Source organism: Mandrillus leucophaeus, unplaced genomic scaffold (genome assembly GCF_000951045.1).
Source record: "Mandrillus leucophaeus isolate KB7577 unplaced genomic scaffold, Mleu.le_1.0 Scaffold122, whole genome shotgun sequence".
Taxonomy (NCBI): domain Eukaryota; kingdom Metazoa; phylum Chordata; class Mammalia; order Primates; family Cercopithecidae; genus Mandrillus; species Mandrillus leucophaeus.
The window spans coordinates 264,408-288,305 of NW_012100543.1; the positions used below are offsets into that span (position 1 = coordinate 264,408).

The window sequence follows — 23,898 nt, forward strand, 5'->3', positions numbered from 1 at the left end:
ATGAATTTTAGATCTTGGATTTCTGTAAAGTAACATTGTCCTTGGACTTCCTTTAAGTGGTGAAATGAACAAAGGGAATCAAATTGAGAACTCACCATAGAGTACATTGAATCATAATTCTTAGGAGGTCATGTGGAGATAAAAGAATCATGTGAAGTATCAAGTGCTGTGAGTACAGTGGTTGGAGATCCAGCAGATAAGGCTCCATGAATGAGTCCAATAGGTCTGTCTACATGGCAATCTATTATATAGATACTGTGCCATATTAACTTGATATGTGGCAGTTTTCATTCCCTTCCCTACAAAATTAACTGGAAGGCATAAGTCTATACTTGCAGTGTTGTATAGTTGGAGTTTATTAGCAGTCAGGGCCTAGAGATGATCCCTACAACTTCTGTTATACATTGCATGGGTATTTGACTGATTTGACTGTTACGAGCATGTTCAAGTGTGTGTTTATAACACATTTTGATGTAAACTTTTGATTAAATATTTTACTTGCATGTCTGCACTGGAATGTTTTCCAACATCCTTACACCTGGATCTCCCCTGTACCCCTCCATGTGTGTGTCTTGTTTAGTTGCATAAACATGGACCTTTTAATTTTCTTTGTGGCTTTTTAACAAGGAGGTTTAAGTGGTGAAGTATGAAGTACTGTATGCAATGGTATTTAAGCATTTTGCATTGCATTTTCCACTTCTGTCTCTGTTATGAGTTAGACCTTTATGTTACTTGCTATGCATTCAGATTGAAAGGATTTACTGTATGTGAGTGCCATGTGCCCAATCTAGTGCTGCTTGGTGCCACTGGATACAGGGAACTATAGCAAATGATGGCTACTTTTAAAGAAGTTAAACTTACAAGTTTGGTATGTTATACATGCTACAATATTAAGTATATTTCTGACAGGATAAAACTTCCATTTTTTCTGCATCTGTTGAGGATCATATGATTTTTCTTTTACGGTTGGTTAATGTGGTGGATAATGTTAATTTTTGAATGTTAAACCAATCCAGCATTCCTGTGATAAATCCTACTTGGTCATGATATATTATACTTTCAACATTTTGATGGACTCAGTTTGCTAAAATTTTGTTTAGAATTTTTCCATCTTTGTTCACAGGGGATAGTGGTCTGTAGTTTTCTTTTTTGTTTTTCTTTTTGCAGTGTCTTTATGTGGTTTTGGTATGAGGGTGATGCTGGCCTCATAGAATGAGTTAGAGTATATTTCTTTCTTGATATGGTTTGGCTGTGTTCCCACCCAAATCTCATCTTGAATTGTAACTCCCACAATTTCCACGTGTTGTGGGAGGGGCTCAGTGGGAGGTGATTGAATCACGGGGGCAGGTCTTTCTCATGCTGTTCTTGTGATAGTGAATAAGTCTTATGAAATCTGATGGTTTTATAAAGAGGAGTTCCCCGGAACACACTCTTTCTTTTTGCCTGCTACCATCCATGTAAGACGTGACTTGCTACTTACTCCTTGCCTCCCACCATGATTGTGAGGCGTCTTCAGCCATGTGGAACTGTGAGTCCATTAAACCTCTTTTGTGTGTGAATTGCCCAGTTTCGGGTATGTCTTTATCAGCAGCATGAAACCAGACTAATACATTTCTCTTCTATTTTCTGAAAGAGTTTGTATAGATTGGGCATTTTTCTTCCTTAAATGTTTGATAGAATTCACCAGTGAAGCTGTGTGGACCTGGATTTTCTTTGTGGGAAGATTTTTAACTTAAATTCCAATTAATCTAATCAATTTAGGGCTACTTAGGTTATCTGTTTCTCTTGAGTGAACTTTGATAGTTTCTGTCTTTCTAGAAGTTTGTCTATTTTATCTAAGTTGCTAAATGTATTGCTATGAAAATTTTCGTATTTTTCCTAATTACTCTTTTAAGATAGAAAATTTTTTTAAATTTAAATCTAATTATACCTTAACCCTGCTCAAACTCTTTTAATGTTAATTAGATTAAAAGCCAAATTACTTATCATGGCCCAAAAGGTATCAAATGATTGTATTTTTCTTTCTCTTCAACCTGATCTCATACAAGATTTGATATCTCTCGTTATGCTTTAGCCACACTGATAGATTAGATGCAAAGGGAGGAACCAAGGATTATGGACTGTCTCCCATTTCTTCAAGAGCTAAAATCTTTATTTCTTGAGGACCTTCTCCCTCCTTAGTATTTATTCTCTTCCCTCAAATTTTCACAAGGCTTATTTCTTGCCATTTTGGGGTCTTGGGTAAATGTCACCTCCTCAGACCTTTTTTTCACTCTATTCTCTTCCCCTCTCTATCATGTGACCCTATTTATTCCTTTTATAGGAGTTCTCACACTCTTTAATTATCTCACCTATTTAGTTATGTGCTGTATATTCTCCCATTAGTACATAAATTCCAAAAAGGCCCTCATCTGTCTTTTGCCTGACATAGTGACTTTCATACAGTAAGTGCTCAATAAAGAATTGAGGGCTAAAAGAAGCTGTAATTCTGAATAGAATGAATGAATATAAGTAATTGGCATCATCATTTACTTGAAGATGATAAAATTGTGGATCAGAAAGCTTAAGAACTCAGACTTAAACCCAGAGATAGGGAGAAAACTTTGTTTTATTCATTTATTTATTCTTCCTCATTAAAAAAAATACGTTAAGTTCTGGGATACATGTGCAGAATGTGCAGGTTTGTTACATAGGTATGCATGTGCCATGGTGGTTTGCTGCACCAATCAACCCATCATCTAGGTTTTAATGCCCTCATGCATTAAGTATCCATTGTCTAGTGCTCACTGTTTTTTGTATATCCTGTCATTGTAACTTACATCTAAATCATGGGGTTATCTTTGATGTCTCCTTAATGTTATACCAATTTTTAGTTGTTATAATAGCTGTAGTATTAATAGCTGCCATTTATGCAGCCCCTACCATATACCAAGTTTTGTTCTAGTGGCTATCCATTCGTTATTTCTAATGAAAAATGCTAACTACTTTATAGAGATATTGTAAGACTAACTAAAACAAGGAATGCAGAAGATCCTACACCAGATTACTGATATTTTTTAAAAATTCAGTCTTAGGATTTTCTTTTGTATATACTTCCAGTCATCAAATAGTTATTTATCACTTGCCATATATGTGATGTTGGCTAGGTTATTTAACCTCACTGTACTTAGTTTCCTCATCCATAAAATGGAAGTAATGATAGTGCTACCTCATATGATAATTAAACAATACATGTAAAGCACCTAAACACTGCCTGGCGTGTAGTAAATTATAGCACCTAAAAATATTAGCTATTATTATTTTCTAGCCATATGAAGAAATCTATGAGCAACATAAAATATGTGAATATGAGGTATAACACATTCCTAGAAGGTTATACTCAGTAATATAAAAATATACAATTTTTATAAATTAATATATTAATGATATGAAATTTTAGTCACAATCTCAAAGAGATTTTTAAAAATTGAAACTACTAAAAATAACCCTAAAGTTTATGAGACCAGCTTAGAAAATTTAGAAAAAGAAAAATAAAGGGAAGGAATTTGCCCTACCGGTTAACATATCAAAAAAAAAATGTAATTAAGACAGTATGGCCTGGCAGAGGAGAAAAGGAAAAATAAACTGAATTATTTGGTATAGGAATTAGCAAGCGAATGTAAAAAGGTAGTATTGGGTCAGAAGATATTTCAAATCAGTGCAGAAAGAATGGATTATATAATAAATGGTCTTGGAACAATTGGCCAGTCACTTGGAAAAGAGTTGGATTGCTACTTAGTCTTTTATACTAAAAAATATTCTAAACTTACTGAAGACTTAAATGCATAAAACATGAAACAGTGCCACCCACAGCTTCCATAGATGTTACAGCCCCAGTGCTGTTATGCCCTTCCTCCCTTCTTTCTTCCTTAGCTATGCAGTGGCCAATAAACTGACCAAAGAACATATTTCTGCATTTGAGGAAGTTTTCATCCTATTTGACAAAGAAGCCAAAAGCACCATCACAAAAAGGAATTTGGAACTTGGGTCACTAGGTCAGAATGCAACAGAAGCAAAATAATGTGGATGCTAAGGCCATTGTATAATACCATTAAAGCTAGACATTGTTGTACAAGTTTGAATACCTAACATTTATATAATACTTACTATGTTTCAGGCAGTGTTACAATGCTTTACATATATTGATTCACTTACTCTTCAAATGAGGTGGTACCATTATTGCACATTTTGTGGATGAGGAAACCAAGGCACAGAGAGGTTAAATAGCTTGGTCAAAGCTCACACAGTTGGTAAGTGGCAAAGCCAAGATTCCAACCCAGGTAGTCTGGCTCCAGAGTCTATGCTCTTAATCACTTTATTACACTGCTTATGTAACAAACTGAAAGACATAAACAATTGAGTAGAAATCAGTGAAATTTGACAAGGATGACTGTGGTTATTTACATCAGTGCTCCAGAACCATGTCATGTAATTGCAGAGACCAGAAAGCCTAACAACATGAAGAAATAGATAAACTGATCAGAGAAGTATATACTGATGGAAATGGACTAGTAGCTGTGAAGACTTTATATAGATGATGATTACAAGATGAAAATCCCATTTCGTTGTGATTTCCCCCTACAGATATATCAGATTGAATGTTTTTAAAAAGATCATTTATTTATTCTGTTTCTTTATAGCAAACACATGTCAAAAATACCTTCTGCACACACATAAGAAAAATCTACATGTACTTGTGGACGTTTGTTTCCCCAAAAGATCAAGCTGTACACCTGTTTATAATTGTACTATTAGGGATAAGTGACAAGGAAACAGTAGACTCCTTAAAGCTCTCCCTGTGCATGCTTCTTACACTATTTTGGCTGGCTTGTTTCTCTGGTTTTCATGCACCTTGTTAACTGAGCATGACCAAATCCTAAAGTACCTTATATGCAGTATTGCTAATTTTAGACTTTTTCCAGATGATTTTATCTGGAAGACCCTGAAGGGTGTTTAAGTAGGGTACTGCTGTGATTTTAATGGAAGTTTGAAGATAATCTCTCTTGGGTACTCTGAAGAATTCAGAGGAAAGTGTGAAAAGAAACAGACCCATCTTTTCTAGTCTGCGTGTCATCTTATACATATTTATTACTTTGATTAATCTAAGGTCTGTGTTTCTTTTCTTAGGTAACCCAGGTTTTTCTGCCTTTTATGTGCCATTTGCAAAGGCTTTATACTCTTTGACAAACAGACGCTTTCCAGTTTGGACTATCAGTCATGCTGGGCATGCATTGGCTCCCAAAGACAAGAAGATTCTTACAACATCAGAGGGTATGTCCTTGTTAATATCTACTTTCCTTTACAGTGAGTGGAGGGTCATGTTTCTAGCAAGCCTGCTAAGGTTAAGAGTTACACCAGTGGAAACCTGCTTGTGGCGTTAGGCCTGTGGTTCCATATTTTGGTAAACTTAGGATTTTTACAGACATTTTAACTCTTTAGGTAGTTTTCTGTAAGAATATGGGTAGATACAGCAATCTATGACTTGCCTTCTTTATTTACCAATTAGTAATCAATTGTGTGTTTTTTGATCATGTATTATTTTCCCAGGGTTGTACTAGGAGGAATGGTGGGGAAAAAGCAGTCCCCAACCTTTTTGGCACCTGGGAACCAGTTTTGGGGAAGACAATTTTTCCACAGACTGGGGAGGGGTGAGTGGTTTTGAAATGAAACTGTTCCACCTCAGATTATCAGGTGTGCAACCTGGATCTCACATGCACAGTTCACAGTAGGGTACTCCTATGAGAATCTAATGCTGCCGCTGATCTGACAGGAGGCAGAGCTCAGGTGATAATGCTCGCTCGCCCATCGCACACCTTTATCTGTGTGGCCAGGTCACAGACAGGGGTTGGGAACCCCTTTTATAAACCATGTTCTTTACTTTAAAGAAGCTTTTTCTCTCATATTTAGAGAATAATTAAGTGATAAACCGTGGCCTGCTAATCATGTAGACACCTAAGGAGTAAACAAAGGAGAAACCACAGTGTGGATTAGGAGAGACTCTGTGGAGTCTGCAAAAAACCTTGTATTTGCAGCTGACCGTTTAGCGGCAGGGAGCATGTTGTATAATTTGCTATTTATTTTCAAAATGGATTACCTTCCTTTATTGTATTTTTAGATTAAAAAGTTATATGTGCTTATTAAAAAATTTAGTATGGAAAACTGAATAAGAAAATAAAAAATCAGCATCCTATAAGTTAAAGGTTGAAAAGAAATACTAAAACTTCATAATGTTTTGTTTTAATTATGCTTAAACATTTTCAACCTAAAGCCTAACAGACATTAGCACCTTGGCACTAAGAGATGAGATTTTTCAATGAATAATACTTTGTGTAATAGCTCAGATATTTTCTAGCTGAAGTAAGCATCTAGAAATAGCAGCACCTGGGACCATATTTTTAGTGCTTTTTCACCTATGACAATATCATGATGAAGTGTGTATCTTAAATGTTAGTGAAATAGTTACATTTAGGTTTTGAGGGTATTTTTTTCAACATTTATTTACTTATTACTTGTTTAAAACTTGTAGGTGGCATATGTTATACATTAAGAAAATATTTAGCATAGAATGTTTTTTAAATAAATAGTGGACTTCCAGTTTCAGCTCTGACATGTAGAACTTGGAATTTGTCACTTCTCTCATTGCAATAAGAAAAAAGCTGAGGCTGAGTGTGGTGGCTCATGCCTGTAATCCCAGCACTTTGGGAGGCCAAGGCAGGTGGATCAAGTGAGGCCAGGAATTTGAGACCAGCTTGGCCAACATGGCAAAACTACACCTCTACTAAAAGTACAAAAATTGCCAGGTGTGGTGGTGCTCGCCTGTAATCCCAGCTACTCGGGAGACTGAGACATGAGAATTGCTTGAACCTGGGAGGCAGAGGTTGCAATGAGCCAAGATTGTGCCACTACACTCCAGCCTAGGTGACAGAGTGAGACTCTATCTCAAAAAAGAAAGAAAAAAAGAAAAGAAAAAAGCTGAACAAAACTAAAACTCATTTTTCTTAGACCTGTCAGAGAATTGAGGTCACAGGACAAATTGTCACCTGAAATCTAGAGAGACAAGGAAATACAATGAAGATCAGCTTATGTGAAGCAGAAGACACTAGTGCCATTGATGTAGAATACATAAATGGTGATTTTGATGAATTGCTGGGGGTAAAGTACAGACTATTTTAAGAGTAACAAACTTCTGCAAGCCTATTCTTGGGAGACTTCCTCACTTTCATGGGTATTACCTCTAGGAATCTTATCAGGTTCTTTTGTGAAAATTTGAGAAATGTCCCCTATGGTTTTTGTTAAGGGTAGAAGAGAAGTAAGCATTTTGCAGTATGTCCAGAATATTCTCAATAACATGGCTTACTTTCCAAGGGAAAAAGAGTTCCAGAACTTTATCCAACCTGGGGGAAAGGCAGTTAGCCAACTCCATCTTCCCCTAGCCTTCCTGCCTCACATGCAGGACAAGAAAAAAAGATGACAAACACTTTTGAAGATCACAGCACGGGCATTCAGGCCCACTGAAAGACTGAGGTTTAATCTTTACGTTAAAGGATGCTTCCCTCCTCATTTTACCACCATGTCTATAGGCCTCTACCTTAATAATAGTACATTATAACTATAGGAGCTACAAGACATAAACTCTATTTAAGAAGGATTCCTTAGGGAAAACCAAAGACAACGGAGAAAAAAAAAAGCAAGAACATTAAAGGAAACTGAAGTTTCTGATACCTGTAGCTACAGAAAACAGTAAGCATAGCCCTGCCCAGGTACGGTGGCTCATGCCTGTAATCCCAGCACTTTGGGAGGCTAAGGCAGGCAGATCACTTGAGGTGAGGAGTGCTTGACCAACCTGGCCAAAATGATGAAACCCCGTCTCTACTAAAAATACAAAAATTAGCTAGGCATAGTGGTACAAGCCTGTACTCCTAGCTACTTGGGAGGTTGAGGCAGGAGAATTGCTTGAACTCAGGAGAATTGCTTGAACCAACCTGGCCAACATGATGAAACCCCGTCTCTACTAAAAATACAAAAATTAGCTAGGCATGGTGGTACAAGCCTGTACTCCTAGCTACTCAGGAGGTTGAGGTGGGAGAATTGCTTGAACCCAGGAGGCAGAGATTGCAGTGAGCCAAGATAGTGCCACTGCACTCCAGCCAGGACAACAGAGTGAGACCCTGTCTTAAAAAACAAAAAAAGCATAGCCCAGCTTCTAGCCACATTAACATATAGCCTCACATAAAAGATCTATTTACCTCATACCTCATGTCCAGCTTTAAGCAAAAAATAAAATTAGAAGGCATTGTAAAAGGCAAGAAAAAAACAGTCCGAAGAGACAAAGCAAGCATCAGATCCAGAGTCAGATATATACTTTTTCCAGTTTTAGAAATATCAGATCAGGAATTTAAAGTAATCATGATTACTACGTTGAGGACTCTAATGGAAGAAGTAGCATGCAAGAACAGATGGGTAATGCAAGCAGACAGTAGGGAACTCTCAAGAAAGAATCAAAAGGAAATATTAGAAAACACTGTAACAAAAATGAAAAATGCCTTTGATGGACTCGCCAGCAGGCTGGATGCAGCTGAGGAAAGAATCAGTGGGCTGGAAAAATAGGTTAATAGAAACTTTCCTAACTGAAATGCAAAGAGAAAAAACAATAACTTATAAAAGTACAGCACCTCCAAGAGTTGTGGGACAATTTCAAAAGGTATAACGTATGCATAATTGGAATACCAGATCAAGAAGGAAGAGAAAATGGAGAAGGTAAGAGTTGAAGTACTTAATGCCAGATGACAAAACACAGGTCTAGGAATCTCAAAGCACACTAAGCAGGGTCAATACTTAGGATCTACACCTACATATGTCATACTTAAGTTGCGGAAAACCAAAGACAAAATCTTGAAAATAGGCAGAGGAAAAAGCGACTTACCTATAGAAGAACAAAGATGAGAATTACAGGGAACTTCTTGTCAGAAACCATTCAACAAAGAGGAGAATGGAGTGAAATATTTAGTGTGGAATGAAAAATAGCACTTACCTGGATTTATCTATCTAGTGAAATCATCCTTCAAAAGTAAAGGAGAAATAAAGACTTTTTCAGACCAATAGCAGCTGAGGAAATTAGTTGCTGGAGACATGCTATGCAAGAAATATTAAAAGAAGTTCTTTAGGGGAAAGGAAAGTGATAGAGATCAGAAACTCAAATCTGTATAAAGAAGAGCATGGAAGAAGGAATAAAAGTTTAAAAAGTTTATTTTTCTTATTCTAAATTGATCTGGTAGATAGCTGTTAATTCAAAGTAATAAAAGTAACAGTACGTTGGGTGATTACAACATTGATAAATGAAATGAATGTCAGTAATGTTATAAGGGATGGAAGAGAGGAATTGGGAATACTCAGTTGTAACATACCTGGACTAAAGGTGAAGTGGTATGGTGGTATAGTGTTACTTCAGATGAACTTAGATTTAGTATATATGGCAAATTCTAGGGCAACCACTGGAGATAGGGTGGAGTGCAGTCATCCAGGCTGGAGTGCAGTGGTGCCATAGAGACTAACTGTAGCCTGAAACTCCCGGGCTCAAGTGATCATCCCACCTCAGCCTCCCAAGTAACTGAGACCACAAGTGTGTGCCAGCATGCCTGGCTAATTTTTGTATTTTTTTATAGGGACAGGGTTTTGCCACGTTGCCTGGGCTGGTCTTGAACTCCTGGGCTCAAGTGATCTACCTGTCCTAGCCTCCTAAAGTGCTGGGATTACAGGCATGAGCCACCATGCCCAGCCTCAGTAATCACTTTAAATGTGAATGGTCTAAATATACCAATTAAAATACACAGATTGTTGGAGTGGTGGGAGGAGATCCAACTATATGTTGTCTACAAGAAACCACTTTAGGACCAGGCACAGTTATACACACCTGTAATTCCAGCACTTTGGGAGGATGAGGTGAACAGATTGCTTGAGCCCAGGGGAGTTTGAGACCAGCCTGGGCAACATGGTGAAACTCCATCTCTGCAGAAAAATACAAAACTTAGGCATGCTGGCATGCACCTGTGGTCCAGCCTGCTCAGGAGACTGAGGTGGGCAGATCACTTGAACTCGAGAGGCTGAGGCTGCAGTGAGCTGAATCATGCTGCTGCACTCCAGTCTGGGTGACAGAGTGAGACCCTGTCTTTAAAACAAACAAACATTTTAAAACAAACCAACAAAAACTTTAAATATAAAGACACAGATATGTTGCAAGTAAAGGGATATACAGAGATATACCATGGTAGCACTAGTCAAAAGAAAACTGGAGTAGCTATTTTAATTTTAGACAAAGCAGGCTTCAGAACAAGGAAAATGTCAGGGATAAAGAGGGGCATTGCATAATGATAATACCACCAGTTCTTCAAGGAAACATAACAATCCTTAACAAATATGTACCTAACAACAAAGGTCAGAATGCAGGAGGCAAAACTGATAGACCACACTATTATAAGTGGAAACATCAGCAATCCTTTTTCTGTAATTAATAGATCCAGAAAACAGAAAGGTAGTAAAGATATAGTTGAACTGAATTGCACCTTCAGTCAACTTTATTTAATTGACATTTATAGACTACTTCATCTAACAACATACTTTTCTCAAGCATTCATGGAGCATTCACCAAGATAAAACATACCTTAACAAACTTAAAAGAGTATAAATTATACAAGGTATGCTCTTAGACCACAGTGGAATTAAACTAGAAATCAACAACAGAAATATAGCTAGGAAATCCCATTATATTTAGAAGTCAAACAACACACTTTTAAATAACACATGGGTCAGTGAAGTCTCAAGAGGAACATAAAAATACTTTGAACTAAATAAAAGTGGCAATACGACTTATAAAAATGTGTAGGATATAGCAAAACTAGTGCTTAGAAGGAAATTTATAGCATTGACTCATATATTAGAAAAGAAGGAAGATCTAAAGTCAATTACCTAAGTTTCTGCCTTAGGACACTAGAGAAAGAACAATTTAAGCCTAAAGCAAAGAGAAGAAAAGATGATAAAAATGGGAACACAAATCAATGAAGTTGAAAACAAGAAATTATTAGAAAAAATCAACAAACCAAAAGCTAGTTATTTAAAAGACTAATAAAATTAATAAACCTGTAGCCAGGCTAAGCAAGGGGGGAAAAAGAGAAGACACAAATTACAAGTATTCAGAAAGAAAAGATTCATTGCTGCTGATCCCTTAGATAATAAAAGGACAATAAACTTAACTTAGATAAAATGGACCAATTTATTGAAAGATATAAGCTCCCAAAACTCACACAAGGAAAAATAGATAATCTGAATAGACTATATCTGTTAAAGAAATTAAACAAATTCACCAAAGCTGAATAAGGACAAAACAAGAAAAGTATAGATCAATATCCTTGAGGGACATACATGCAAAAATTCTCAACAGAATACCAGCAAACTGAATTCAACATCACATTAAAAGGATATGGTCATGATCAAGTGAGCTATCTTAAGTCATACTAAAGACAGAAGCAAACATTTGAAGAGAACATGAATGGCAACTTTGAAAGTTGAAAACAGATTCAAAGGATCACCCTTGATCAGGTGTTCCCAAACTTTGGCATGCATCAAAATCACCTGGAGGGTTTATTAAAACACAGGTGCTACCCTCTGAGTTGTTGATTCAGTAGATGTGGGGTAGGACCTGAGAATTTGCATTTCTAACAAGTTCCCAGGTAATATTGATGCTGCTGGTCCTGGGACCACATTTTCAGAACCACTGCCCTAGATGTTCACCAATAAACACTGATGAGGAAAACCAGTAGAAAATACCTGTCATGTGTCTGAATTTTTAGGAAACAGCTTTAATTCTTATTGTAAATTGACATCTTATTATTTATAACTTTACTTTGAATATGTTTATCTCTGTTTGGCCTGCTTGTGTACTATTGAGTTAATAACTTAGTAATTAGAGCCTGGGTTCTTTGCTACCTAATGAGAACAGTGCCATCTAGAGGCATTAGCCCAAAGGGCCACCGTAGGGCCAAAGGAAGCTGTGGTTTCTGGAGAGAGTGAAAGGGCAACTCACTGTCATTAAGCACTTATTGACAACCTACTGGGTTATTAACTGTCATGCTACAGGGGTATACAAAGAATTAGAATTGCTTGCCAGTCTCCACCTTTTAGGTTCGTGACTTTCTATATTCTGAGTAACTCAAAAGTTCTGTGAAGGCTAAGTAGGGCTCTGGGCCTTACCAGCCCCCCATTCAGCTAGAACAGGTCTGCTCTCATCTGTTGTACACATTGGAGATTATGTTTGCAAATGTATGCTATAGTTGCTTTGGATAGGCAGCACAGATACATTATTTGCTGTCCAAGATTGTCCTAAGGTACTGGTTTTCTGGCATGCAAAATATAGTGTGAAAAATATGTAATCATTGAGAAAAAGGGCATAAGCTATAACCACACATCAAATGTTGAAAGTATGTCTTGCTTCATATTAGCACATGTTGAAATTATGAACAGTTGGAAATAATATTCTAGTGGACCACATTAGCACAATCATAAGTTGAATACAATTGGAAGAACAGATGTTCACCAATGTCAGAAGGGGATGATTCGAGGGGGAAAAAAAAGTGTGAAAAGAAAATTTGAGGAGTTAGGAGTATAAACTGTTTTCTGGATTTGATTTGCTATAGAGTCAGCATACATGATGGGAAATTCGTTATCAACTATTTCAAGTCATTGTTTAGAAAGTACGAAAAGAAAGCTAGAAATCATGCTGGTTTCGTTTTAGCAGATAAAAACATAACCAAAAAAGTTACACAATCTTGCAACTAACGATGAATTTGAGTCATGCTTATCCAAAGAAACAATAAACTACTCTCACTGCAGTCCCCCAACTAGGAAGAAAGAGAGAAAACCCAGTGGAGCTTTCTCTCTTGCCAGGACTGGGAGTGGCAGGGCAACAAGGAGGTGAGATGGAATGACTAGATGAGCGCAAGGCAGGAACAACCAATCAATCAACTCTCAGGGCTCACGGTCCCTAGAAATGAAAGCAGGTAAATCTGTGGGTCAGAAGAGCAAAAAGCCAAAGTGCAGAGCAAGAGAAAGAAGTTAGGAATCAAGCAAATTGTTAGAGTCCCAGGACAGACAGAAGAAGTAGGGAGAGTGAGCATTGCAGTTAATATCCATAACACAGACCAGATTGTGCGCTCCTCTCTTGGCAATCTATAGGTATCTTCTCATTGATCACAGAACCGAGTCCAAACTCCTTGGTGTGAAGTTCAGTTTCCTACTTCATCTAGACCCAACTTTCCTTTTTAACCTTATGCTTCACCTTTCCCTATAACCACATATAGCCACAGAACTCACAGCTTTTTCCAAGTAACAGCCATGGAAACATGGCTGTTTCCAAAATAGCACTTTACAATAAAAAGTAACACACTTTTTATGCGTTTTGCTTTTATTGTTTGCTAAGTCTATAACATTATGTTCTCCTTGCTGAATCTCTCTTCTGTTTCCTGCTAAGGACTGTTGAAGTCCCTAGCAGATAATTGGTTTTAGTCAAGTGGAACGCATAATTTGATGACTGTGGTTTTCACCTTCTGTTTGGAGAATAATAATAAAAAATTATTTTATAAAACATATGCTTGGGGTTTACAAATCTTAAAATTTGTTTTCTAAATAAGATAGCAGTGTTAAATAGAATAATCATCTCCCATCCCCTCACTGTGCTGCATACTTTAAGAGCCAACAGAGTTGTATCAGTGTTTAGATATAAGGAGCTGACAGAATACTTCGGGAGGGAGCTGGGGATTGATGAGAGTGTACTCTCACTTCAGCCTAGTAACCTCAGGACAGTTTTGAAAGGAAGGCCTTATGGATCGATGAACTCGGTAAGCATACAGAATTAGGGACCACAGTTCTCATTGAGCCAGTTCACTGATAATCAGTACGAACCCATAAAATCCTTGGGGGCTTCTGTATTCGTGTGAGAAAGGAATGAATGGTGATTTTCCCTACAAAATGGGAGTAAGATACCTAGGAACAACAGCACGTCAGTGCATTCTTTTTTTTTTTTTAATTTATTTTGAGAAATTTTTTAAAACATAGAAAAACACAGTTGTATAACAATCAAAGATTCTATTACTCACAATTGACAGTTAACATTGCCATAATTACATAAATATTTTTGTTAACAAAATAAGTGAAATAAAACAATACAGAAAAAGTTTTGTTCTTTGTATCCCATCTCTAGTTCTATCATGAATTTAGAGTAAATACTTCATATATCTTTTTATATTTTTAGTTTATATATGTATATTTGTATAGCATGGTGAACAATATATGATTTTTTATATATTTGAAAAAATTACCTAAGGAGGAAACTGGTTTTTTTTTTTTAATTTCTTCTAACTACATAGTTATACATGTGCCATGGTGGTTTGCTCTACCTATTGACCTATCCTCTAAGTTCCCTCCCCTCACCCCGTACCCCACAACGGCCCTAGTATGTGTTGTTCCCCTCTCTGTGACTGTGTGTTCTCAATGGTCGACTTCCACTTATGGGTGAGAATATGCATCACAAGGAAACTGTATTTTCATCTTGATCAAAGAATTCTTTAAAATATGAAATATTATTTTTAGCCTTTGAATTTTTACATGTAGGTTGTTTAATTAAAGTTATTAAGATACAGTTTTGGAGTAATGATTGGGGGCAGGATGGAAGAGTTTAGTAGCTGAGCAAATTCTGGTGTGAGATGTAGTTACAGTATGCAGACTCAGTCCTACCAAAGGCATGTGTAGTGCTAATCTCCAGTCTTGTCTGTTCTGTGGTCAGAGATGACCTATAAATGCTGTTTGCATGAAAATAAATAGTTGAACTTACACATTTTTATTCAATATATAGCCATATATATGAATGGCAGTTAAATTTAAACTGTTTTGCTTGGATTCAGATACATAGTTAAATGTATACGTTTATAGTAACATACATGTAATAAAGAATATCTTCTAGTTATTTATCTTGGGTAGATGGGAAAAGGTACAGTACTTTTTATGAATCAAAGGGCCATTACCCTTCTATTGTGATCCAATAAACCCTGTTCTTTTCTCAAGCAAATGCTTGAGATACTTAACTTTGGCATTTAATAATTGCGTTTTTATCTATGTCTGTTTCCTCTTAGTAGATTATGATCTCCTGAAAGGCAAAGGTAGTATATTTTATTTAAGTCTGTACTTTCAATAATACCAAGGGCCAATTAGTCACTGTTTTCTGTCAGAGTAGTCAATTCAGTTCATGTAAAATGAAGAAAATAATAATCATGAGATTTATCTGTGTTCTGAGGCTGTAAGGGAATTTAAAATTGAAAGCACTTTTAATGACTGCTTAATAACTTTAATGACTGGACCAGCAAATTTGAGCGATTAGACAAAAAGTTAATGTGAAGTACTGATTTTATTTAATTTCTCTACTAACTATTTCAGAACAAGTTGTGTATACCTTTTGAAATAAACTGTAGAACTGATAGGTGAGCTGTGAAGTGATATCTAATAGAGATGGGTCTAAGAAATAGGCTTAGGTTCTAAGAGAAAATTATCAATATGATACTTAGGACCATTTATTAGTAACAATATGGTGGATTGTATTGTCATCCACCAACTCAGGCAGTTCTCAATTTAGAAACAGATTATGTTCCAAATGTGCTTCGTTGATTATAACTTGGAGTACAGTTTCCTCATAGAAAGAATGGTATAAATGATTTCCATATTAGCATTCTTCTGGTTTCGATACAACTGAATGTAATTTTTTCTGCATTTTTTGGAGAGTAAGTTAATAATTACTAGCATTTTCTCAGATTATATTACTATTAAAATAATAGGAATAAAAATATGTAATCAAGTATATAGTCTATTAACCTTTCATTTTCTGCTAGTAAAATAATATCTAGAATTTTATTTATTAGTAACATGAAAAAAGATAGGCTGGGAGTATGGCTTACACCTGTAATCTCAGCACTTTGGGAGGCCAAGGTGGGTGGATCACCTAAGGTCAGGAGTTTGAGACCAGCCTGGCCAACATGGTGAAACCTCATCTCTACAAAAATTCACCAGGCCTGGTGGTGTGCGTCTGTAATCCGAGCTACCTGGGAGTCATGAGAATTGTTTGAACCCGGGAGGCAGAGGTTGCAGTGAGCTGAGATTGTGCCACTGCATTCCAGCCTGGGCAACAGAGTGAGACTCCATCTCAAAAATAATAAATAAAATAAAAATAAATTTTAAAAGATAGCACATTAAAATTTTCAATCATTGTTCATTTTTAGAAAGTACTTTCCCCATTAATCTTACCACTTCGGCAAACACTAACTCGTAGTGTGTTCTTCTTGAAAATCTACTGAGTAGTTCCCAGAGGTAAAGCCAGATCTACCTCTGAAATATTCTGATTTATAATGTCCTTTAAAGTTTATCTGAAATACAATGTTTTAGGACCTTATGATGTCAATGAAATTTTAGAATATTTAATTCATTTTCTTTCTCTTTGCTCTAACCATGTAAATGTTCTTGGTATTATTTGAAGGAGGACTTAAATAACAGGAATTGAAATGATGGCAGTCATAGATTTATTTATCTGTTTATGCCAGGCACTTAAACAACAGCCATTGGAAGCTAGCATTATTATCTCTACTTTGTGTATGAGGAAACTGAAGCCTAGGTTGAAGGATTTGCTCAAGTCACACAGTTAGGGAGATGCTGAGCTGAGATTTAAACCCAGATTTATCTCATCTCCGGAGCCTGTTTATCTTTGTACCGCACCTACTGTCCCAACAAAAGGAAAACTTGGATATTTCCAAATGCTGCATATTTTGAAAAAGAACTTGGGATGCAAATATTAATACTATTGTGGTGTTTTCATATGAAAGAATGATATGATCACTTTTGGGTAGAGTGATTAGAGAAGCAGGGTATGAACTATTCAAACCTAAATGTAATATTTCATGCATAAAAAGGTGGATTTGGAGCCATTAGAAGTCCTACCAAAGTCAGGTTCCAGATTCTCTGTCTTCCCAGTTCTGTTTCATGCTTAACTTTCTTGTTAAGTAGAGAATGAATTGTAAGCTGACCTGGGAAAAAGAGTGAGAGCATAACATGTTTTACCTGGGAGATTAATAGTACTATGGAAATAGGGAAGTAAGCCTCCTTGAGTCAAGAAAAAGCTTTTCAATAACTGTATGCTGGACTTTGGGGAGCAGTGCTAAGCAAGACCTGAATTGTAAACTAAGAGTGAATAAGGAGTAGTATAGGGAGATAAATAAACAGGGATGTTGTGGAAACTGAAAAGACAGCCACTTTACTCCTCACATAATGAATCATAAAAAGGTCTCTCAGAGGAGATAATGCTTGTTTCAAGTTTGTAGGATAAACAGGACTTAGACTAAAAGTGGAGATAAGCACTAAAAACAAACAAACAAAAACCTGTACAAACAAAACAGAAGAGTAGTTTTTCTGAGTTTGGGGTGCCTTTTGAATGAACCATACCGATTATAATTCCCCTCAATGCCTTGCAAGTCATAAGAGCAAGAAATTCAGTGTTCAGTCATTCAAATTTTAGGAAGCAGTTGACTGTCTTATGATATTTTGAAATATTACACCCTGTCATTGGGTTACATATATGTTCATAGGGAAAACCTATTCTACTCATAGAATATTAGAGCGGCCAGCATCCTCAGAGATCATCTAGTCAGTTCCAATTTTCATTCAACAATAACATTTGCTGTGTACTAGTCACAGGACACAGATGAAAAGATGGACCTTGCCTTCAAGGAACTCACAGCCTAAGAGAGGAAATAAACATACAAACAGACAATATGCAAGTTTGATAAAGTGCTATAATAAAAGAGGTACTGATTAAGCACAGAAGAGAGCTCATTAATTTTTCTTGAGGATTAGCTAGGTAAAGTTTTAATTAGGTCTTGAAGAACCTAGAAAAGTAGTTCATTTGTGACAGAGAGGGAGGATATTTCAGGTCAGGACTATGCTGGTTATTTAAAAGGGACAGTTTTCCATTTGACCCAGCCATCCCATTGCTGGGGATATACCCAAAGGATTATAAGTCATGCTGCTATAAAGACACATGCACACGTATGTTTATTGCGGCACTATTCACAGTAGCAAAGACTTGGAATCAACCCAAATGTCCATCAGTGACAGACTGGATTAAGAAAATGTGGCACATATACACCATGGAATACTATGCAGCTATAAAAAAGGATGAGTTCGTGTCCTTTGTAGGGACATGGATGCAGCTGGAAACCATCATTCTCAGCAAACTGTTGCCAGAACAGAACACTAAATACCGCATGTTCTCACTCATAGGTGGGAATTGAATAATGAGATCACTTGGACACAGGAAGGGGATCATCACACACCGGGTCCTACTGTGGGGAGGGGGTAGGGGGTAGGGATAACATTAGGAGATACACCTAATGTGAATGATGAGTTAATGGGTGCAGCACACCAACATGGCACATGTGTACATATGTAACAAACCTGCACGTTGTGCACATGTACCCTAGAACTTAAAGCATAAAAGAAAAAAAAAGGGGGACAGTTTTTAACATTTCTACTTAAGTTTTTCCATCTGGATTCCTTAAATAAATAAAGATTATCTGAAATAATTAAGTCATATCCTGGACTTTCTTAGTTGTCTGTTAGTGATATAAATTAGCCTAAGCAGCTGGCACTCAATGTGTGGTGCTGGGACCTGGTGCATCAACATCCTCTGGAAACTTGGAAATGCAGCTTCTCAGGCCCTAGCCTAGACCTGCTGAAACAGAAACCCTGGGGTGTGGAGCCCAGCCATATGTTTTAACAAGACTTCAAGGGGATTCTGATGTATGCTCAAGTTTGAGAACCACTGGCCTAAGCTAACAGTAATACACGGAATTATTGAAAGTTCATGGGCTCTGAGGATTTGGAGACCTGAATTTGAATCTCACCTCTCCCACTTAATAAGTTTGTGACTGTTAATCTGTCACCTAATATCTATGAGCATTGGGATTTTCACCTATCAGGTGAAGGTTATAATGTTTCCTTCCGAAAATTGTTGTGAAAATTGGTTAATATAATGAATGCCTAATATTATCACTGGCACACTGTAGGCTTTGATAAATGGTAACTGCTTTTTATCATGATTGTTATCTTTTTCTTCATAATTTTTCAGTGATTACTTCTACTTACTGAATGAAAACATGCCCATAATTTGCTTTTAGATTCAAATACTCAAGAAATTAAGGACATCTATGGACTTAATGGACAAATAGAGCACAAACTAGCTTTCCTGAGAACTCATGTGCCAAAGGACATGAAACTTGTGCTCATTGGCCATTCGATAGGCAGCTATTTCACTCTTCAGATGCTGAAGCGAGTCCCTGAGCTCCTGGTAAGTACATCTCCAGAGGTGACTGTGGGTGCTGGACTGTGGGCCTGCACAAATCCTCCTCACCTTTCCTATGTTCTTTTGTCTCTTGTTTGGTTGATAAATAGAACAGAGAGAGGGATATGTGCTTGCTGCCTTTATCCTTATCTCCATATTATGATGGACTTATGTGAATGTATGTTCATAATGTTTCAAAGAATAATGCTGAGGGAGATAGGAAGTTTCTGAAAGAATGCCTTTGAATCTAGGGTTATCTGGAGTTCTTATGTTACACATTATTTGCTGTTTTTTATAAAGAAATATTTAAGAGTAGTCACTAGGTAAGACCTAGACAAGAATCTGTCTTTTGTGGGAAGGTATTTTGTAAATATTCTTGCCTTTTTCAGAAGGAAGAAATGTGTCATCATCATCACTGATAGGCAGACGCTGTCTTTATGGAGCACTACATCTTTATTAAGTCATAAGTCCAGATCCTTACCTGTTCTGTATCTTGGCAGCCTTTTTGAGACACATACTCACAAATACTCGCAAATATTTATTGGGTACCACTATGTGCCAGATATTAAGTGAGGTGCTAGAGACATAAAGACCTATTTAAAGTGCCCAGGAAAGCAAGTGAACTATAAGAGATATAAAACCAAACAAAACATTGTACTTCCACTGACATATACCATTGAAATAACTCACTGAATGGATGCAATTCACAAGATAATTCATTTCTTCTTTATTCAACAAACATATATTAAGCCCTTTCCATGTGTCAGATCCTGTGCTATCTTTTGAGGACATCCCAGTGAGTAAGACAGTCTTTGAAGTAGGAGAGCCTGGAGTCTGCTTGAGGAGACAGTCTAACCAATAGATGTGATACCTGCTGTCTTGTTTAAGTTCAGGGGGTGTGGGAGCATGGAGTGCTGATAAACCTAGTAATCTGAAGCCAAGATAGGACATGATCGCTTCATGGCCACTTTGTGCTAGGATTTTGACTGTTTCTCACTCCATGGGATAAAATATCTTCAGTGGGGTCTCAGAGCTCACTAAGCACTCGCTCCTTTTCTCACCAGCTTCACCTACTTACTTCTTACTCATAATTGCCCTTGGGAAATGTACAGCTATAGCCTCCCTTGCTATGGTTTTTAATAATAAATGGAGGTTTTAAATTATTATTGGGTATAAGAAAATGTGTTTTTCATTTCTAAGTGTGAATTCAATAAATTCAAGATTGTACTCTGTTCTCTGTATTACTGTCTACTGTGTTGGTTTCTTTTTCCCCTAAATAAGGTGTCTTAATCAGAATGCAGGCTTTATTCTTGCTTTTAGCATTTTGCACAGCTTCTAATGTCTTTTGTGCCTTTGAAGTCTCCTCTCATACTGTGTCATGTGGTTGCCATCTTTATGGTGTCCAGCCCTGCCTCTTAGTGGTTCTACTTGTACAGTTGCTGTGAGTTCTGGCTCTAGAACCAGGACACCTAGGTTCCAATATTTATTGTCTTTTTTTTTTTTTAGTCTGTCTGATCTTAGACAAGTTATTAAGTCTCTACTTCAGTTTTGAGTCTCAACCTCAGTTTCCTCATTTATAAAATGGGTATAATAATATGTTCTTCAAAGGATTTTTGTGAGGAATTATATAAAGCATCAAGAATGATATCTGGAACTTCAAAGTTCCAAATAAGTATTAGCTATTATTATTATTAGGGAAATAACTCTAGTCATTGTCTCAGTCATTAGGTTAACTGTTGTATTAGGTATCTACTGCTGTGTATCAAATTGCCCCAAAATTTAGCAGTGTAAAACAATATACATTTCTTCACTCATAGTTTCTGGTCAGAAGTCTGGCCACAGCTTAGCTGGGTTCTCTGCTTCAGGGTCTCTGCCAAGATTTTAACCAACATGTCTTCCAGGGCTGCAGTCTTATCTGAAGGCTTTAGTTGAGATGGATCTGCATCCAGGCTCACTCATGTAGTTTTTGACAGGATCCCATTCCTTGAGTGTTGTTAGACAGAGGGCCTTCATTCAGTGGTGGCAGTTGGGTAGAGGCCACCTTCTCTAACATGTCGGCCTGTCTAGCTTACTTCATTAGAGCACGCCTGAAAGAAGAGCCAGGGAGACAGGCTGCTAGCAGATGAAAGTCACAGGCTGTAACCCAGTTACAAAGTGACATCCCATCACGTTTCCTGTATTCTTGTTAGAATCAAGTTACTACATCTAGCCCACACTCAAGGGGAGATAATTACACAAGGGCATGAATACTAGGAGGTGAAGGTCATTGGGAGCTGTGTCAGAGCTACGTACCCCACCACTCTAAAATTAGGATTTCACTTGTGTGTTGTGCAGTCAAGCACATGGACATAGGATGTACATAGATTAAATTACTGCATTTATTTACTGGTATAGGCAGTGACTTGGACCTGTCAAATAAAATGTAACAAACTGACATGAAATATAATTATTTGTTGTTAGTTGTTCCGGGTGTCTTAAACACTTTAAAAACATTAAAAAGGATACTTGCACATTTGAAATAATAGCATTACTGTTCTGTAAACATAGGCAAGAAAATATTCATTTTGGAGCTCATCACAGGCTATTATTAACTTAATCACATATCTGTTATGGTTTTTGTGTTTTCTCCGGATCTATTCTGCATGTGATGTGTGGTTTCTCTTTTGTGTATTTGAAAACGATTGTTCAACACATTGTCTTGAACTCTTCTCTCTTTTTGGGCTCATACTCACAATGTCTGTTGGGAAGGAAGTAGAATGCATCTCAAATTTAGTGCGCTTTCTTATAGCTTGTTCAGCATCATAACTTTCTAATTATTGTCCTGCCTTCAGGTGTCCTTGCTTTTGCAGGAATAGTGGTGAAAAGGGGAAACAAAGATGAAACTTGAGCTTAACCTACTTTATTTGTGGAGACATAACTCAAACTGATTATAGAGTTTTCGGAAAGACATGTGAAGCAGTGTTTTATCTTCTTAAAAAGGGCGTAGGCTAGAAAATAATGTGTGCAATAAATTGTCCAAAAGGTCACCTCTTTTGGGGGGTGGGAGGGGCAGTGAACATCTGTATGATTTTTAAATTATTATTCAGAAGCTTTATCTGGTTTCAATTAACTACATTGTTGAAATTCCCTACCCCAGCCCCAGCCCCCATTAAACACCTGGGTCAGTGAATATTGGTGGTGTGATCCCTGCCAAAGTGTTGAAATTTCAGTGTCTCTGGGCTACTCTAAGACACTGCAGTGCTGCATGCCTGAAGTTAGCATGACATGCTCCATTTGAGATGCATTTGACAAATATGTTTGTGTAAGCCAGAATGTTACAATCCTTAATCATTTTGCCAAAAATAAGTTAGCTATTATGTTTTATAACATATGAAGTGTGATAATAAGAAACTTGTGTTTCCATCTCTTCTGTTATTTTTTACTGGAATATTTGACTCTCGTAAGATTTTGAGGACATATGTGTAGTTTAGTAGCTAGCTGGCTTATTTAGTTTTATTTTGGTTCAGCTCTTTGCAATATTTTCATAACTAATTATAGGCAACTTGGTCTTAAATCATTTTAAGAAACTATTGTATATGTCAGATACATTGTCTGACCTGTATTTTAATATACTAAAAAAAAGTTGCTGCTTTAAAAAAATCTGGTATTTAAAATTATTTGTTTTTCTAAACAAATTCCACACATAGAATTAGAGATATTCTTCATATATTTTTAAAGTAATGCTCAGTATAGGGAATTTAAAGAGAAACTTGAGCAAATAGGTAATTGGAAGACTGTTAAATTGTAGCTATCATGACTTAAAATAATAAACATAATTGTTTTTAGGTTCGTAGGATCTTAGAACTGAGATAGGCTTTAGTGACAATTTGGCCCCATCTTTCATTTTATCAATGGGAAGTGAGAGAAAGGTCCCTTGCCAGGATTCAGCCTTGGCTCTGCCTGAATCTGGGGTGGAGCATACTGATATTAGCTGTGAGTATAAAAAGAATCCAAGAAGGTATTGATGGCTCCTCCAACCTGTGGATGATAGCAGAGACTATGGCTATTACAGTGTGCCCTGCACTGTACACAACTGCTAGGTTTGTGTGACTCATTTTGTTGGTGCTCCAGGAGTAGGAAACCCCATACATGCTCTAGCAATTTCAGGATTGTGTGTTGCCGTAGGGGGAGAATAATCAGAAGCAAAAAAGTAGTAATTTTATCTCCACTATCTAGAATCTTCTTTCTCTTATCAACCGTCTGTATGTTAAAAATGTGTCACCTGATTTTGCCAGTAAATCTTTTTCATAAAGTTCAAGTTTGGGAGTTGAGTTGAAAGCCCTCGATTCTTCACCGAGTCTTGGGGTGAACATCAATTAATATAACTTTAATTTTCCTCTAAGAATTTATATAACCTTTAATGATAACATGTTCTCCTTTTCCAGGGATATCAGATC

The 23,898-nt window shown here is 36.9% G+C and overlaps 1 protein-coding gene across 6 annotated transcripts in view; it reads left to right on the top strand.

The window, feature by feature from the left end:
* LDAH (lipid droplet associated hydrolase) overlaps positions 1-23,898 on the top strand; it is a 171,492-nt gene that overhangs the window by 24,863 nt on the left and 122,731 nt on the right. For 3 of the 6 annotated variants that reach the window (XR_001005071.1, XM_011971398.1, XM_011971401.1), the window contains 2 exons: positions 5,167-5,310; positions 19,299-19,468. Coding sequence is in view for 5 of the 6 variants with exons in the window: in XM_011971398.1 (XP_011826788.1) it covers positions 5,167-5,310; positions 19,299-19,468 (314 nt within the window). In the remaining variant the exon portion in view is untranslated. The remainder of the gene's footprint in view (positions 1-5,166; positions 5,311-19,298; positions 19,469-23,898) is intronic. The other 3 variants (XM_011971400.1, XM_011971402.1, XM_011971399.1) reach the window with 1 other exon arrangement.